This window comes from Mauremys reevesii, linkage group 1, assembly GCF_016161935.1.
Source record: "Mauremys reevesii isolate NIE-2019 linkage group 1, ASM1616193v1, whole genome shotgun sequence".
In the NCBI taxonomy this organism is placed as follows: domain Eukaryota; kingdom Metazoa; phylum Chordata; order Testudines; family Geoemydidae; genus Mauremys; species Mauremys reevesii.
In genome coordinates, this window is record NC_052623.1 from 141,221,534 (window position 1) to 141,238,211 (window position 16,678).

A 16,678-nucleotide genomic window follows, 5' to 3' on the forward strand; every position below is an offset into this window, starting at 1 on the left:
CTCACCCCATTCCCTTTGATCCCTAAAGAGCCAGCTATGGTTTTAAATAAACTATAAGTGGGGACCTGCCGCTGCTTGATGTCTGGCCTGAGATGGAAGTAAAGTGTCACTTCCAATTTTATCTGGGTGTAGAACAAAGAAATCTGTGACCAATCTACTGCACAATGCACAGTGATTGTCAGAACAGGGAGATTTGGTGGAAAGCATATTTCAAAGCACAAATGGAAGCAATTTTTAAATGCCAGTGAGGAGAGATTATTGTACCTGTTTTAATTTCCATTCATGGCATCCATTGTTTTAAATCTCGGGTACTATAGCAATGGGTGCCATATAAGAACCATGATTAGATAAGGCAAATGTTTTTGGGGTGTGAAGGTTATTCAGGCCCTAATCCTACAATTGGATCTGTGCAGTGGAGCTCCACTGAAGTCACTGGGGCCCTGCATGAGGGCAGGAAGTCTGTCCTTGCAGATTCAAATGCAACATCACAGCCTTGGCATGTTTGGAAGGTAACTTTTATTATTATTTGGATTTAGCTTATTTTATTTTTCTGTTTCAAAGCCATGCTAGGGAAAGCAGATACAGGACAGCTGTTAGATTCTGTGTGGCACTGGTCATTTGTAAAGGAAGAAAATCTAGCTAGCTAAATTGAATCACTGTTGTAAATACCAAATTAAAAAGCCTTAGCAATGTATGTGCTAGTACTATCTGTGTAAGTAGCATCACAGTGTGTGACTGTGAGAGAGAGGTTTTTACTAAAAAATAAAGTAGTATGAAAAATATATAGCCAAGGTTCCAAAGTTTAACACAGAAGAGCTGTTTTCTTATCAAATAGGAATGTAGCAGACTTCTATGATAAGGAATTTTAATAAATTGTTGGGAATGCCTTCAACATTAAACTGGTGAACAAATTTAATGGACAGAGGAGAATATGACCTGTCAAGCAGGGTTTCGGTTTCAAATCAGGCAGAAGGTACTTATGTCCCAGAATGGTAGAACAGAAAGGGTTTTATTTCTCTCTGTGTCAGGTCTATGATGACCACCCTTCTGTTTTTCCTTCCTTTCCTGCCACTATTAGTTTATGGGCATCTTTTTCTCTCTTTCCTTTGTATGTATTTGTACCAGTCTCCCTTTTTCATTGGTTCCTTTTGTTTGGTGTGTATCTTTCTGTCTCTCATCTGGGGTTACCACCTTTGGGACTCAGTCCTATGGGACAAAAATGCGACACAGCACAACACCTAGCTGTCATGGTGCATGTAAGATGTTTTTCCTTCTATGTGAACTAAATTGTACTTTTGTTGTTGGGATTTGTTAGGTGTATTGCCAACACTTAGTTATATGGTAGAGCCACACAATTCAGAACTGCCCTGTGTAATTTTGGATGGATGGCTACCCTTTGATCTTTCCCTACATGATGTCATGTACTTGCTTTGTGTGTATGTTCTTTCTCCTCTAGAGACTGATCCACAAAGAGGATGAGACCTGCTATTACTGTCAGGTACATATATTTACCTAAATTTCAAATATGTCAGAAATGGCCCCTATCTTCCACTCTAAGCATCTTACAATAAATTAAAAAAAAATAGTTAATTAACAAATTAACCCAGCAGCTGAAACAGCAGCACACCCCATCAAAACCCTCTTCCCCACAATAATTAGCCCCCCTTAGAAACATGTGTGAATAGAGAAGTCATTCATAGGGCATGCCTTGAAAATCACCAAATCTGAGGTGTTTTCCTGCCCTACTGAAGTCACTGGGAGTTTTGTCACTGACTTCAATGAGGACGGAATTTGATACCTGGTCTGCTTCAGACTGGGGGCTGAAGTAGGGCCTCATATGAAGACTGCTATACCACTAGCCACTTCTCATTTATATTGAGGGTCTCCAGTTCACATTATCCTTTTTAGAGGCCTGTTTTGAGGCCTTGAAGACTCAAGGTTCTAGTCTTGTTTCTCTGGGTGTGCGACTTCTGTGTTGATTGTGTCGGTTGTCTGTAGCATATGGCTTTATTTCAATGCATTTCTCTCTCCCCTTTGGTTATGTATGTTTCTTTCTTCCTCTCACACAGAACAGATTGAAATAAGGCAGAAATGCAACTCTTCTCCCACTGCATCCTCAGCGGTAAAGGGAGATTATCATTTCGCTCTGTCAAGCTTGTGCATTTGGCCATGTTACATGCTTCAGAATGATACTGAGGCCCCATAGCAATTGTACCACTGTTTGGCAGTAGAAGAAAAACAGACAGTATCTCTCTTTCTCACACACATACACACACCTGCATGAGAACGCGCGTGCGCGCGCCCGCGCACACACACATTTGGGTGCTTCTTCCTTCCAGTTCTCTTCAAGCTGGATGGAAATTTTCTATAGATTTCAAACAGTTTCTAATTTTCTGCATTCAGCTGGTTTTCCACTGTACATCATTTCACCAGACAAATATCTCAGTCTGATATTTAACAAGACTTAACAATAGTACTGAATGTTGAAAGTAAGCTGAAGTGTGCAGTGTTCACTGCATTACAGAGGTTTATGTTACTCTGGAGTGATGGTGAGTTTGGATCCTAGGAGGATTCCTCATGCTGTCCTGTGAGACCACACACAATGCTATGGAAATACGCCTGCTACTCCAGCACTTCTTATGCTGCTTGCTTATAACCACCTCACCACAAGTATGTGTCTATTAAAGCAACAAGCCAGCATCTCCCATCTCCAAGTGCCTGCACTGTATAAAGGCAGAATACCCCATACCAGCCACACTAGAATGAAAGAGACAGTCAGGCACCCATACATAGTTCTTCCTCTTCAATGTATCCCTCCCTACCTGGTGCTGTGACCCTGGGTAACTGTCCACTTCTACTGCCACCTGCTGTAGCTGTTGTAGCATTACAGGTTCCTCTCCATAGCACAGTAACATATTGTACTCCAAGTGGATGCACTTAACCCTTCTGCTGCAGAAAGATATTTTTCTGGCTTTCAGACATAACATCACTTGAGCACAGATGCAGTCAGGGCAAATGATAATCAACTCCTACTTGGCTGACTAGGGAAAAAGATGTGGGAGGACTTAGTGAAAGAAAAACGGGATTCCCATGATTATTTTAAATTCCCTGCTTGCTGAAAAGAATTAAGGTAACTCTCTTGAGGCAACATATGCCAGGTTCCCTCTGGGATAATTCCATATAGATTCCTGGCTTTGTGGTCACTACTTTTGGACGTCATAATCTGTGTAGCCTGTTTTTTCCCTAGCGTCAATAAATACACAGTCTGAATTTTGGGAATCATACTGTGTCTGTGTAAGAGTGTTATGTCCTGAATACGTAACAGGGAAAAAATGTATAGTGCTCCCTGGGTATTACATCTCAAGACACTCTTCTGACAAGACAGGCTGGTAGACAATTGATGTAATTTGTCACCAGAATTTAGCTGAAACATCTTCAGGGTTTAATTTGATAACGAAGAAGGAGGCAGTTTTGGAAGAATATTGTTGACAGTCAAACTACTGTGATATGTTTCCATAGGACACTTGAATATTGGCTAAGTAATAATAATAATTCCTACCAGGGCAGTCAGTACAGAATGATAATGCCCTTATTTATTATTTTATATTTGTGGCCAGTACAGTGCTTTAAAGCATACAATAAATTGTAAGAGATTATCACAGCTGTTCCTTGTTTTAACTGGTCAGAATATGGTAGTTTATGCCAGATGGCTGGCAGGATTTTGAGATAAAAATTATATTAGGATAATAATATGGATGCTACTTTGGATAGAAGGTTACTTGAATTTAGTTTGTATTCTCATTTTTAAAATAAACATTTACACTCTTCACAAGCTATTGAGCTGTACTACAACAGCTGTGTCTTTGCCCAGTTGAAAAGCTCTGGTCTTGCAGACAGAAATACATTGCTGCCAGTCTGGAAACAAAAAATAAAGATCAAACATCCATATTTGTGGTTCGGGGATTCATTAGGGCCCATGAAGTAAAAAAGAAAAAAAATCTTGTGAAGGGGGAAAAATTCTATTAAAACACAATAAACACAACACAAAAACCACACAGTACAAGACCCACCTTTCTACATAAGCTTACTTTTGATAAATGGGGTTAAATAATGACCCAGCATCCCAATTCATTTACCCATGGATTAAGGAAAGTTACAAAACCCCAAAAAAGTGACTCTGTATGCGCTGTTGAACCAAAGAATGGTGAACGGTAGAATCCTTTATGCAATTGTTAACTTGGTTATTGGCACCCAAATATCCCAGTGCTTGATACATTTGTGATACTGACGGATTACACAGCAGTTAACTGATCCACATGTCCAAATCCCTTCCCTATTAAAAAGCGACAGAGTCCTGTGGCACCTTATAGACGCATCTGACGAAGTGGGTATTCACCCTCGAAAGCTTATACTCCAATACTTCTGTTAGTCTATAAGGTGCCACAGGACTGTTTGTCGCTTTTTAGAGATCCAGACTAACATGGCTACCCCTCTGATACGTTCCTGTTACAGATAGTTGTGAATGCCCATGGAGGGTATGTTATGATCCCATATATTTATAGTAGCATAATTCCCATTTTAAAACACTTTTATTATATTACAGTAGCACAGGGACCAAGCAAATATATAAGTCCTAGTTAATATATTGCAAAAATCCATTATATTGGTAAAAACTCTATGGGCTGGATTATGGTTTAACAATCTACCCAGAGCATGGGTCAGGAATAGCTCAGGAAAATAATAATCTAGTTGGGGGTAGTAATCTGCTATTTGCTCCAGTGATGGCTCCTGTGATGGCTCAGCTGAGGTGGTTTGAACATTTTGGGGGAAAGATGGATGCTAAGGCTCCATCCATGCCTTGCCCTTCTCTGCCCACCTGCAGGGAGTGACAGACTTGCAGTATATGCTTAGCATTGCATGCCCAGATTCAAAATCTAGGGAGGCCATATAAGCATCATGGGAAGTCTTGCTCTCCCTTAGAGCCCTGCATAGACAGACAGCCTGGGCTGCAATCTGATACTATAATCATATCAGCAACATACACAGCATCACCAAAGTGTAATTTGGAAAGAACTGAAAAGAGAATAAAACAAAGACACAAAATTTTACAGGTGACTGAAGTACCTTTGTCTCTTACAAATATGTACCTTTTGCTAGGCAAGGACATGGGGTTTGTTTTTTTTTAAAAGTAAAACATTTCATTTAAAATGGCATCCCAGACAGGTTTTTGTTATCTATCATAAAGAAAAAAAAATCTTTAACCAGTGACAAAATTTACCTTAAAGCAATGTAGAGTGGAATTGTCCTATAGAGAATAGAATAACTTCACTATAAACAGGTCATTACATAAACAGAACTGCAATTAGTACATTGTATATTTTAATGGGTAAGGCCTAAAATAAACCATCAGCTAGTTTGAAAAAAAGAGAGTGCGAGAGAGCAAGTTGCAGACGCTATTTTTCACAGCTGTGGTGTCATCATTAAATCCAGCATAAAACTTCACTTGTAGCTGTGGCTTTTGGGTCTGGGAACCCCTGGGGGAGGCTCCCCAAACCTGCAAAGTGGTCAGCAAATTAATAAAGAGTGGTGTATGTGTGTAAAAACATAAATTATATACCTCAAGCTGTGTGCGAACATGAATTATATACCCTAAGTAGAACATCCTACATTCAGAACATTCTGTAATCAAAGACGGAAGAGAGCAGACGACTATACGAACTCCACTAGGAAGACCTAATTTACCCAGGCAGTGCTAACATATTATGTAGATGTGTTCTATAGAAAATCTTATTAGTAACTGGGCCTTTAAAAATATGTGCTGCATAGAAATTATTCTCATAACCCTACTCAGCACTCTCTGTAGATGACTGATCGTGCCCCACTGAAGTCAGTGGGAGGGAGCTTTACCATTCCGTGGGTGCAGGATCTGACCTAGGTGCAGAAATCAGGGAGAGTGAGCTGAGAACATGAACTCTACTGCCCTCTGAAGGGTCATGCTGATTATGCAGCTCAAAGATCTTGTAGCAGCTTGGTTAGCCTGGTAGGAGTGTTAAGGGGGTTCGCTTGGAGGGCATAATGGGATGAGCATGGGAGGGATCCATTTCTACGTAGTCTCTGGAAAGAAAAAGGAAGAGATTACCCACTCCCCAAGATCCGGGTTCCTGCTCAGATTACCAAGGTGATCAGGGTTTCTTGAGAGCAGAACAGGAGGGAAGGGGTGTGGTTTGGTTTGGTTTTCCAGTTCCAGGCTCCTGCACCAAATGTATTTGGGAGGTTCTTGGATGGTTTGGGTGTACTCCTAAAAGAAGAGCAGAGCCCTCCTCCCCAGGGTGAAAACAATTCAGCTCAATCACAGAAAGCCTGGATACAGCTTGGCTATGCCAAAAACCAGGGAGCTAATTTTCTTGAAGGCAACACCTCTCCCAAATCTCTTCCTTACAAGGTCTCATGCTGCTATGGCAACAGTTGCCATAGCCTACTATTTATTCTTCCCAGGTTTAGTCCTTTCCTCTCTGACATCAGAGTTTGGAAATATTAAATATTAAAATAATACTGATATACTTTTTTCTAACCAGTGACATTTGGAGTGTTGTACCTTTAAGTATCCGGTCAAATCCCAGTTACCCGCAGAACACACAACAGACAACTTCAGTGTGGGACTAGGAAAAAAAAATCCCTCCACTCTTTTATTAGCTTAAACTACTTTGATCATTATCTCTATACAAAGCCTATAAACATAAAAAAAATCCCTTTTTTTTTCACTGCATTCTATGTTAGAAATTATCTGTTTTGGAAACAAACTTAACTGACAGTAGACAGGAAAGAAAGTTTTAAAATCTTCCAAAGCAGCTGTGGAAGCTGTCTCCTTGTGAGGTTCCTTACAAGGTGGCTGTCACGGCCATGAAAAGCTGCAGATATGCAGTACAAAGAATGTACAAAAAGTGCAAGATATTGGACTAAATGGTCCATTGGTCTAATAATCCAGTTTAGCAGTTCCTGTGTCCCCATATGAAGCTTCCATTTCGAGCTCTTTATTTTCACTGGGAACAGGACTAAATATGCTTGTTATGGTCATTGGGCCACTATAATTTTTCGTGGGGGTGGATGATATTTGAGGATGAAGAGGAACCATTTCTCTCGTGGATGACTTATTTGAAATGTTAGAAGAAGCCCAGAGGGAGATAATTCAGAGCTTGCTCCTGTTCCCATTCAAGTCAGTGAAAAAACTCCCATTGACCTAGTGGGGCAGGATCAAGTCCTTAGTGAGCACAGAGCCTCAGGTGAGGTGACCAAGAGTGCATATTAAATGAAACGTGCCAGGCATATAGCTCTGCTGGTTTATTACATGGCTAAAATTTATCACATGGATATATATTACCAAACTGGCCTGTGCCCTGTTCCGGGGAGGTGTGTGTGTGCAATCACTGACTATCGTATTCTATCCTATAGCCCTCTACATCCTTAATCTGTCTTCCACTTTCCTCTTATACCAAGTCTATTTACTCTTCCTCTTGTCTCTCTCTCTTCTCATTTGAGCTGAAAATGTAGCCTGTTGCTTTTCTTTCTTTCTTTCTTTCTTTCTTTCTTTCTTTCTTTCTTTCTTTCTTTCTTTCATCCCCTTCAGTACTGGTCATGTCCCTACCCCACATAGTTCTTGCTCTTTGTAACTCCAACTCTGGATTTGGGCCTCTTGGCCATCTTCTTCTGTCCTCTTTACCTTTTTTTTCACTGTGTCCATCCTCTGTTTTTGCTCTATGTACAGTTCAACATTGAAGACAATGCAGCCAGTCACTTGCCACCTCTGATTAATTTGCATACTTCATTCCTTTTAGCTGAAGTGAAGTAAGTTTGGAGGGAGGGAGAGAGGCAGACATAGAAATAGTCAGACGTAAAGACATTTTCAAGGTCAAGAGTGCTCTACGGAATCACTTAATCAAAAAGCCAAGACCTTACTGCACAGCTGCAATGCTCTTCAGTGACATCATCCATGGCAAAACTGGTGAGGAAACAGCAGTGTCTTTCACTGGGAATTCATTCATTAATTCAGACATTCAGACAGATTCCAGAAATTACAGTGTATATATAACATATAACTGAATATAACAAAAGCCCAACCTGCAGCTAGCAGAAGAGTTCTGTTTCATGACTCTGATGACATGAGAGGGCTATAGTTCAGTGACATTGTAGCCTCGAAAGATGAATATTTTTAAGTGATTAAAAACACAAGGCATTTTATACAGCATTTTAACCAACAACTGCAATATTAGAGTAGCTGTGAAACATTGTATTGTTTGGTAGCTAGGAAAGAGAGGGGGTTTTAAACATATCTAGTATGTGTGAGTGTGTGTATCTGGACATGTGTGTATTCTTGCATATGCATGCACAGAATAAGGCTTACAGATAAACATGTGAGACCAAGATATATTTCCATCAAGTAGTTTTGGTGATAGCCACTCTTGTGACTTGTCCCCAAAAGCCTCAAGATGCATCTGTGTTGTACTACATTGCTACCTAGTTCTTATTTATTTTAATAATGCATAAATTCTCTTTCTCTTCGGCATACCATCTGTTTATATTCCATATTCCAAAATAGCTCTCTGTATCCTAGCACGGTAAGATAGGAGGTGAGATATTCAAAGCTGCCTAGGGGATTCCATCTTTAATGGAAGATATGTGTCTAAGTATCTTTGAAACTGCTTAGAAAAATCTCAGTGTTAGCTACTAATGGGATCTTTGGTATTGGAGATCTTCTAGATTTCCATGAGATATTTTCTCCTTTTCAGCACAGGCTTACGATATATTTTATGTTACTTTCAACAAAGCAATGCCCATTGCATGTGGATGTAGCTCAAAGGTTACCCCAGGATGTACAAACAGGAAATACTTTTGAGATATCATTATATTGAAATGTGCTTTCTTGTCTGTCACCTTTCCTCTTTAGCCCTTCTGACTCGTATACTCCCACTCATCTGTGCTCAAGAATGCTCACCCCTGCCATTCCACAAGTAGCCATATTTCTCTGCATGACAGTATATTTATTTTTAACCCACCCCCCCCATTTGCCCCTCCTTCGTTCATTTCAACAACAGCGACTTGAGTTTACAAAACTCCCCTTGTGGCTTCAGTATGTGCAATAAAACATGGATCACTGTATACAAAACCAAATATAAAAGACAGTGATTAAGAACAACTGAGAGGCACGAGAGACATATATTTCTCTAACCCGCTTCTCAGTTCCATCGTTGACTGACATTTGGGGATAACAATTGGAGGTGAGAGGTGCCCATGTGCCCAACATGTCAAGGTTGAAATTAGGGCAAATCCAAGATGAGCCCAATCGCTTTAGAATGTGAGGGAGGAATACAGCAATAAACAAGCAGTAGGTTCCCAAACTTGTTCCGCTGCTTGCGCAGGGAAAGCCCCCAGCGGGCCAGGCCGGTTTGTTTACCTGCCACGTCCGCAGGTTTGGCCAATCGCGGCTCCCAGTGGCCTCGGTTCGCTGCTCCAGGCCAATGGGAGCTGCAGGGGCTGTCTGTGTGCTTGGTAGGCAGAGACAGGTATGCAGCTGTAACATGAGCCTGGCCTGGGGGAGGGGAGGTCTCACCTCTGGCTGAAGCTAGACAAAAGGGAACGGGGGAGTGAAGGCATTCTTCGGTTTTGGGAGCTGGGAGGTGGGGTTTCAGGGGATCCTAGGCTGGGATCCAAGCACCCTGAACCCCCAGAAAGGCCAGATTGAGGGGTCCTGGCTCTGCACACAAGCTGGGCTGTAACCTGTGTTCCTGTTGTTCAATAAACCTTCTGTTTTACTGGCTGGCTGAGAGTCACTGTGAGTTCAGGAAGAGGGGTGCAGGGCCGGACTCCCCCACACTCCGTGACAACTGGTCGCAGCTCCCATTGGCCTGGAGCAGCGAACCGAGGCCACTGGGAGCCGCGATTGGCCGAACCTGCGGACGCGGCAGGTAAACAAACCGGCCTGGCCCGCTGGGGGCTTTCCCTGCGCAAGCAGCGGAAGAAGTTTGGTAACCACTGGTCTAGATTCAACTTCCAGCCATTGGATCATTTCTCTGCTAGACTGAAGAGCCCATTATCAAATATTTGGTTCTTATGTAAGTACTTGGAAGGTCTTCCCTTAACCTTCTCTTTGTTAAGCTAAATAGATTGCACTCCTGGAGTCTATCACTATAAGGCATGTTTTCTAATCCTTTAGTCATTGTCGTGGCTTTTTCTCATAACCCTCTCTAATTTGTCAACATTCTTAAATTGTGGACCCCAGAACTGGACACAGTATTCCAGCAGCGGTCATTCCAGTGCTAAGGATGGGTGAAATAACCTCCTTATTCCTACTCAAGATACTCCTGTTTAAGCATCCAAGGATTGCATTAGCCCTTTTGGCCACAGTGTCGCGCTGGGAACACATGTTCAGCTGATTATCTACCATCACCCCCAAATCTTTTTCAGAGTAAGATAATAAAATATGAGCTGCATAATATGTGCCTTGCATGAATAACTTGTGAATTGCACAACGTGTACATGGAAATGGGAAATTACAATACTCTCAGCTCCTTTTTCATTTCCTTCCCTTCCCTCCCCACTACGGTTACACCAATTCCACCTTCCCCAGGGGTCAAATACTCAGCTCCTGTTAGGCATTGGGGGCATGGCTGAGTAAGTTATAAGTAAAGTCTGAGTCAGCTCAATAGCACTAATATCTTTTGTTTCAATAGTGAATGTTGGGGTACTGTTGGATGTTCCATGAGCTACACAGACGTGGGAATAGGGGGGATGGGTAGCCCGCGTGAGAAGCGCCATTCAGCCAAGTGGATCAAAGGGGAAAACAGGCAATTAAAAACCAGCAGCCTGGATGGATTCCTTAGAGCTACCTCTGAGCACTTGATACATGGCCCTTCCCCATCTCCCTGTCCTGCTTCAGATCAGCAGAGCTGATTGGGGGTCCCATTTTAATCACTCCCTACATCAGTAAGCAGCGACTGACTGAATAACAACCTTGGGATTTGACCCACTGAGAGGGTTGTGTTGGGAAGAGAGAATCCTCTGCTGCTGTTAAGGGAGAGAAGGGCGAGAGGAGGGAAGGAAAGATATGACAATAAATAATTGACTGTAGAAGCTATTTTTAGTCGGGGGTTACAGATTGAGCTTTCCTTAGGGGCAAGGAGCGGCAGAGGAAATTAAGTGGACCTCATGCACCTGAGGTTGCGTGTAACTGAGCAGAATTTGGCCTGGTATGAATGTACTGTACAATGTCGATGAGTTACAGTTACTGTGGGAACCTGAATGTATCAGTAAGTGGCTTTTGTGCATTGAAGGCCAGATTTTCAAAAGTGCTCAGCACCTGACAGCTGCCGTTGCAAGACTAATGGTCAGATCTCCAGTGCAGCTCAGCACCCAGTGTGCTGAATGTATTCTCCTCAAAATTTGGTCTCAATTGTGTATTCTGGTACTGAAAAAATCTTGTGAACATCTGGTCCTAACATTTCTAATCTTTACTGTTTCTTTTCTTTCAAAAAGGTGGAGTGGAGGCGGGAGAGAGAAACTGAACTGGCTCTGTTTAATGGTTAGCTTTTAAGTAATCCCGTCAGCTTTGAAATTCAAACCTCCTTGAGGTGAACACAGTAGGGCAGGATGAGTTCCTCTTTGGACTGCTACTGTTATTTGACTGAAGTCAGTTTTTTTACAAGGCCAATTTAAAAGAGCAGCAGGCTACTACACATCGGCTTACCTTGTGACAGTTCTGTCTTTGAATTGGCAGGACGGTGAAACTTAAATTTTCCAAAAATTGCAGAATCCCGGGAAGATTGTAGAGAGATCTGAAAAGAGGGGAATCCTAATTTTTTTCACATACTATTTTCTTCTATCTCTAATATCAAGGACATAAATACAGTGAAGGATTTTTATGTGTAGAGTTCAGTGAGACATCTGCAGTTTTCTTCATGTTAATTGTCCATGCTGATTACCTTTGAAGGTCTTGGTCCAAGAATAAAAATCGTTCAATGACCTGAACCCAGTTCTAGTCCTAAAGGGCTTTAGAAACAAAATGCACTGCTTAATATGGTAGACTTGTCAGACTTTGCTCATGGGAGGCTTAGCATTGAGCCAAAAGGGATGTTGCAAGTCCTGATTTAGGTGCATTTGCCAGTAGTGTGGGAAGTTTATACAGTATGGAACAACTTCTACCCTCATTTAAACCTGGGAAACTCCAGTGTAGCCCCAAGGGTACACATTATACTTAACTCATAAGTACTGCTATCTTTAGCATATTTTCTTGAGCACTAATCTTTGTCTCAGGTTTTGTCTACACTAGCACTTTTGTTGGCAGCACTTTTGTTGATCAGGGGTGTGAAAAAACACTGCCAACTGACATAAGTTTCACCCACAAAAGCACAGTTATGGACAGCGCTATGTCGGCAGTAGAGTGTTTCCTGCCAACATAGCTTCTGTTGCTTGTTGGGGGTGGTTTAATTATGCTGGCAGCAGAGCTGTCTCCCACTGGCATAGAGCAGCTACTCAGGAGACCTTACAGTGGTGCAGCTGCAGCAGTACAGCTGTGCCGCTGTATGGTCTGTAGTGTAGATGTAGCCTGATTCACCCAAATATTTGAGCTGAATGATCTGCATTGTCCAATTGAAAATATCAATTAAAGTAGAAAATAGGGGGGAAATCCCTTTGGTTCATTCTATTCAGAGGGATTTCTTCACTCTTTGAGCTGGAATTTTGAAATTCTGTGTGGTATTTTATCAATTAATTACCTATATGTTTGGGGGGGGTTTCCCCTCCACAAACCCTGACTTTCCTTTGTCTGTTTTTCTTCTGAGAATGGTCTTGTTTGTTTCCTATAAAGACAGTTCACTATTAGGGAAGAATGTAACTTTTTCATATCAGTCATTAGATCAGATGGCACTTTTTCAACACTCCTGACTTCAGTTTAAATTCTTGTTGTCAGTGTCACTTAGAGGAACCAAAATAGAATGAGGAAAGGGTTTTCAAAGGTTTTTTCAAGGGATTAAATATGCTTTGCTAAAAAGAAACATGTACCTTTTTTAATATTGCTGTTTGGGGAGGGCTCTAGTTCTTAAAATGCATTGACAGCTCTTGTATTTAGAGTGTTGGGGCAAGGTCCCTCCAAACGTAGGGCCGCCCGGTGGGGGGGGCAATTTGCCCCAGGCCCCATGAGCCTGGCCTGGCGGTGGTCCGGGTCTTTGGCGGCGGGGGGCCCTTCAGTGCTGCCGAAGATGCAGAGCGACTGAAGGCCCCCGCTCCCCGCTGCCAAAATGCCGCTGAAGACCCGGACTGCCGCCGGGTGAGTACAAGCGCTGCAGCTCCCCCGCTTTGCCCCAGGCCCCCTGAATCCTCTGGGTGGCCCTGTCCAAACTATGCAAGTGTGTGCAAGCACACACACACTTACCTCTGTGTGTGTGTAACTATATACAAATCCCAAACGCAGCAAGTGTATAACAGGGTGTTCTTCTCCACTGCCCCTGTGGCACATGTGCAGTTATGATCTCCAAGGTCTGACAGGAGACAAACCGCAGTGATTTTCACTGGGATTTAGGGAGCTGGATTCACCATCAAAGCCATAGGCTGTGGTGGCTGTAGGTCGCTCTAACGTATTGTTCTCTGACTGCCCCATGTAGACTGTCCTGGCACAGTCTAAAATGTACCTAGTTCACACTGGTGTAGTCCTGTTTCAAACAGGATTATGTTAATGTGCTCTTGGTACCTTTTAGAGTGCATCAGCAGGATCTGCATGGGGCAGATATTATTGTAGTGCCTAGGAGCCCTAGTCCTGGACCAGGACCCCATTGTGCTAAGCGCTGCACAAACACAAACATTTATATGTATGTAGAGATTCATTTATATGCATGTACTGCACAAATAAATCTCTGTATACATACATATATAGTATGTGTGTTACGTGTGCTACTGGTGAAATATTCTAGACCTGTATAGTGGTGTTAGTAATCTGCAATACTGAGGTCCAGAATATATAGATGTATATACACAGACTTGTAATACACATGCACATGTACACAGGCTCCTCTTTTCTGCCAGTGCTGTAGCTGCTGCTGCTGCTGCTGCTGCTTCAGACTCTGCTGCTGTTAGCTTGAGAGTGAATGAGAGAGGATGCAGAACCAAGTAGCTGTCGTCCATTAGACCAGTGGGGTTTACCAAGGATGTTGTGTGGTGTCTACTGGCCACATCGGGGATGGGCAACTCCCAGTACAAGCTCCAACGCTACCCAAGAAGAAAATACAAAGGTATGGGAAATAGGGATGTCTGTGTCCTTAGTAACGAACAGCCAGGCTGAGCAGCAGGCCCTGCTTTGTGGCTGGCCTTCTGCTTTGCTGCTGAGTTTGTGGCTGTAGTCAAGGAGCTGCAGCTATGAGTCAGAGGTGAAATTATTTTTAGAAGGTTCCCTTTTAGTAATGTTTAGACTGAAGCTCTTCAGCGTGCAGAGGCGTGTTTGGAGTGTTTATGCTGTGGGCCAGCAAGCTGGCTTCCTTGCACCAGTTTTGTCTGCTGGCCGAGGGATTTTGCTGCAGCATCCTCTTCAGTAGTTAGGTAAGAGATGTAAACGTAGTTACAAGGTGAATTATGTATGCTGGAGAATGTTATGGATGTATCCATGCTCTGTCCATCCCAGGTGATTACAGAATATAGAGCCTATTGTGATGGAAATAAACCTGATTTCAGAATGGCAGTTTTGTGGCCTGATCTCCAGCAAATACAGGGTTAATAAATTCAGATGACAGTTTTTTGCAAGAAGCTGCACAGGCTTCAGCATCACTTTGGTCCTCTAGATGACCTCATCCCAGGTAGTTCCTATTCAGAATTATTTTTTCTACAGTAGTAGAGTTGGAGTCAGGTTCTGATGATGTCACATTTTGGGGAGGAGGAGGAGATAGATTGCAGTCCTAATGCAACATGGATACAGAAAACCACCAGAGAGGGCCCTCTGCTTTATGAGAGAAGAGGAAAAAGGCAGAACCCAAAAGAGATTGAAGCAATAGTGAGAGAAACAAATGTGAAGACTGTTTGCCTGCTTGAAACCTGCCTTTAAATGGAGCTGGTTCTGTAATGTATTATGCATAATGAGGTTAGAACTATTATGATTTCTTAAGGGACAGAATATCGTATCTTTAAAGTAGATTCTATTGGGAATACTGTACAAGACTTCAAAGAAATGCATCTGCCGTCCTGCACTGACACAAATTGGCATGGTCAGCTGCAGAACCCAGAACTTGGATGGGACTGGTTCAGTAGCCAATGCAGGGGTGAGAGGAGCAGCTTGAGCTGTTTTAGCAAGTCAATGTGAATGGGGATAGGTGGGGGAAAGAATCAGCAGTGATGTCATTTTTAACTAATTCCTCACACAGCTGGTGAATGAAGTTAGAGGAAAAACCTGCAGTCCCAGAATGATTCTCAGCATTGACTGGAGATTCTAAATGACTGAGAGTCCTCACAATGGTAATTTATTTTCACTCTTATGCAGACCAGTTCTTGTAGTCCTTTATTTTTGGGTCAAGCAAAGGCCACATATTTTTTCTCTGTGCTGTGAGGTTTTGATTTCAGTGTTTGTCTGGTTTTCAAAATGCCTTTTTAGTTTATTTGAAGTTTTGCCTTGCTAGTAGTGGATTTTTATCTGTTGTGTGAATCCTTGTCATTGCATGCAAGGGTTTAGAATGCAGCATTTATGCTACTAGCCAGAAATGGAGATGCAGAGGTTGCCAGGCACAGAGCTCCCTGCAAAGGAAATTGTGTACTTTTCAAATCACTGGTGGAAGGAAAAGAGCTCAGGTATTTTGTCGCATTTAATGCTGATGTAAAAGGAAAGAAGATTCATTCATCTGTGCAGACAACATTTGAATCTTCCTTTGGAGACTTCTATTTTTTTCTTTTGAAAGCCAGTTTTTATTGGGAGGGATTTATTTATTTTATTGGAACAGGATGCAAAATGTGAGCATAAAATGGGCTTTTCTAATTGTCTGAGAGAAGAATTTTTAATACCGTGCATTAACCCTTTCGTGGCTGGTCCCTCCACCATGCCAGCCCTGTTGCTGTCTTTCGTAGAGATCAATGGAATGTTAGGCTGTTCCTCGGACATGCAGCAGCACACCCAGCTTTTTCTGCTTGCTTGTACCTGGAATCTTCAGCAGGAATCAGGCTGTGTTTGGTTGTCATTTTTTTAATAAAAGCCATTAAGAAAATTCTATAAAAGGTAAAATAATCGGGCCAAGATGGTGGACAATTATTAAGTGATACTGCTATTTCCAAATATTTTGCTACTTGTGTAATTTTTGCAGTGTATTTTGGGTCAGTGCTTTGTTTTCATATTATTTGGTCTGAAGGCAAAGATAGCTAAGTTGACTTTTAAGCATGGCTATGGTAATCACATAGCGTTCCTCTCCCGTACTTCCCCTCGCCAATGGATAAGACTTGCCTGCCTTTTACTTGATGGAAGCACTGAGATTACTAATCAAACAATGCCTGTTTCTTGCTTACTAGGAACTTGTGGCATAACTGTGGTAGATTTTACTGCCATTCAGGTTATGATGGCAACAGTGAATAAGAAGTTCGGAGGTTTTGGTTCAAGAATGCAGAAGACGGGGAGAAAAATTGAGAGCATAGTGAGCAAAATTGCTGATTGACAAATATGATGCTT

General features: G+C 42.2%; 1 protein-coding gene across 4 annotated transcripts in view; it reads left to right on the top strand.

The window, feature by feature from the left end:
- The window catches only part of NHS (NHS actin remodeling regulator), a 336,445-nt gene that overhangs the window by 250,632 nt on the left and 69,135 nt on the right, over positions 1-16,678 (top strand). The window contains exon 1 of one of the 4 annotated variants that reach the window (XM_039504377.1): positions 15,354-15,483. The exons of the other annotated variants lie outside the window; for them this stretch is intronic. Coding sequence (XP_039360311.1) covers positions 15,462-15,483 — 22 coding nt within the window. The 5' untranslated portion in view covers positions 15,354-15,461. Of the gene's footprint in view, positions 1-15,353; positions 15,484-16,678 lie in introns of those variants that run through there. 4 annotated transcript variants of the gene reach the window in all.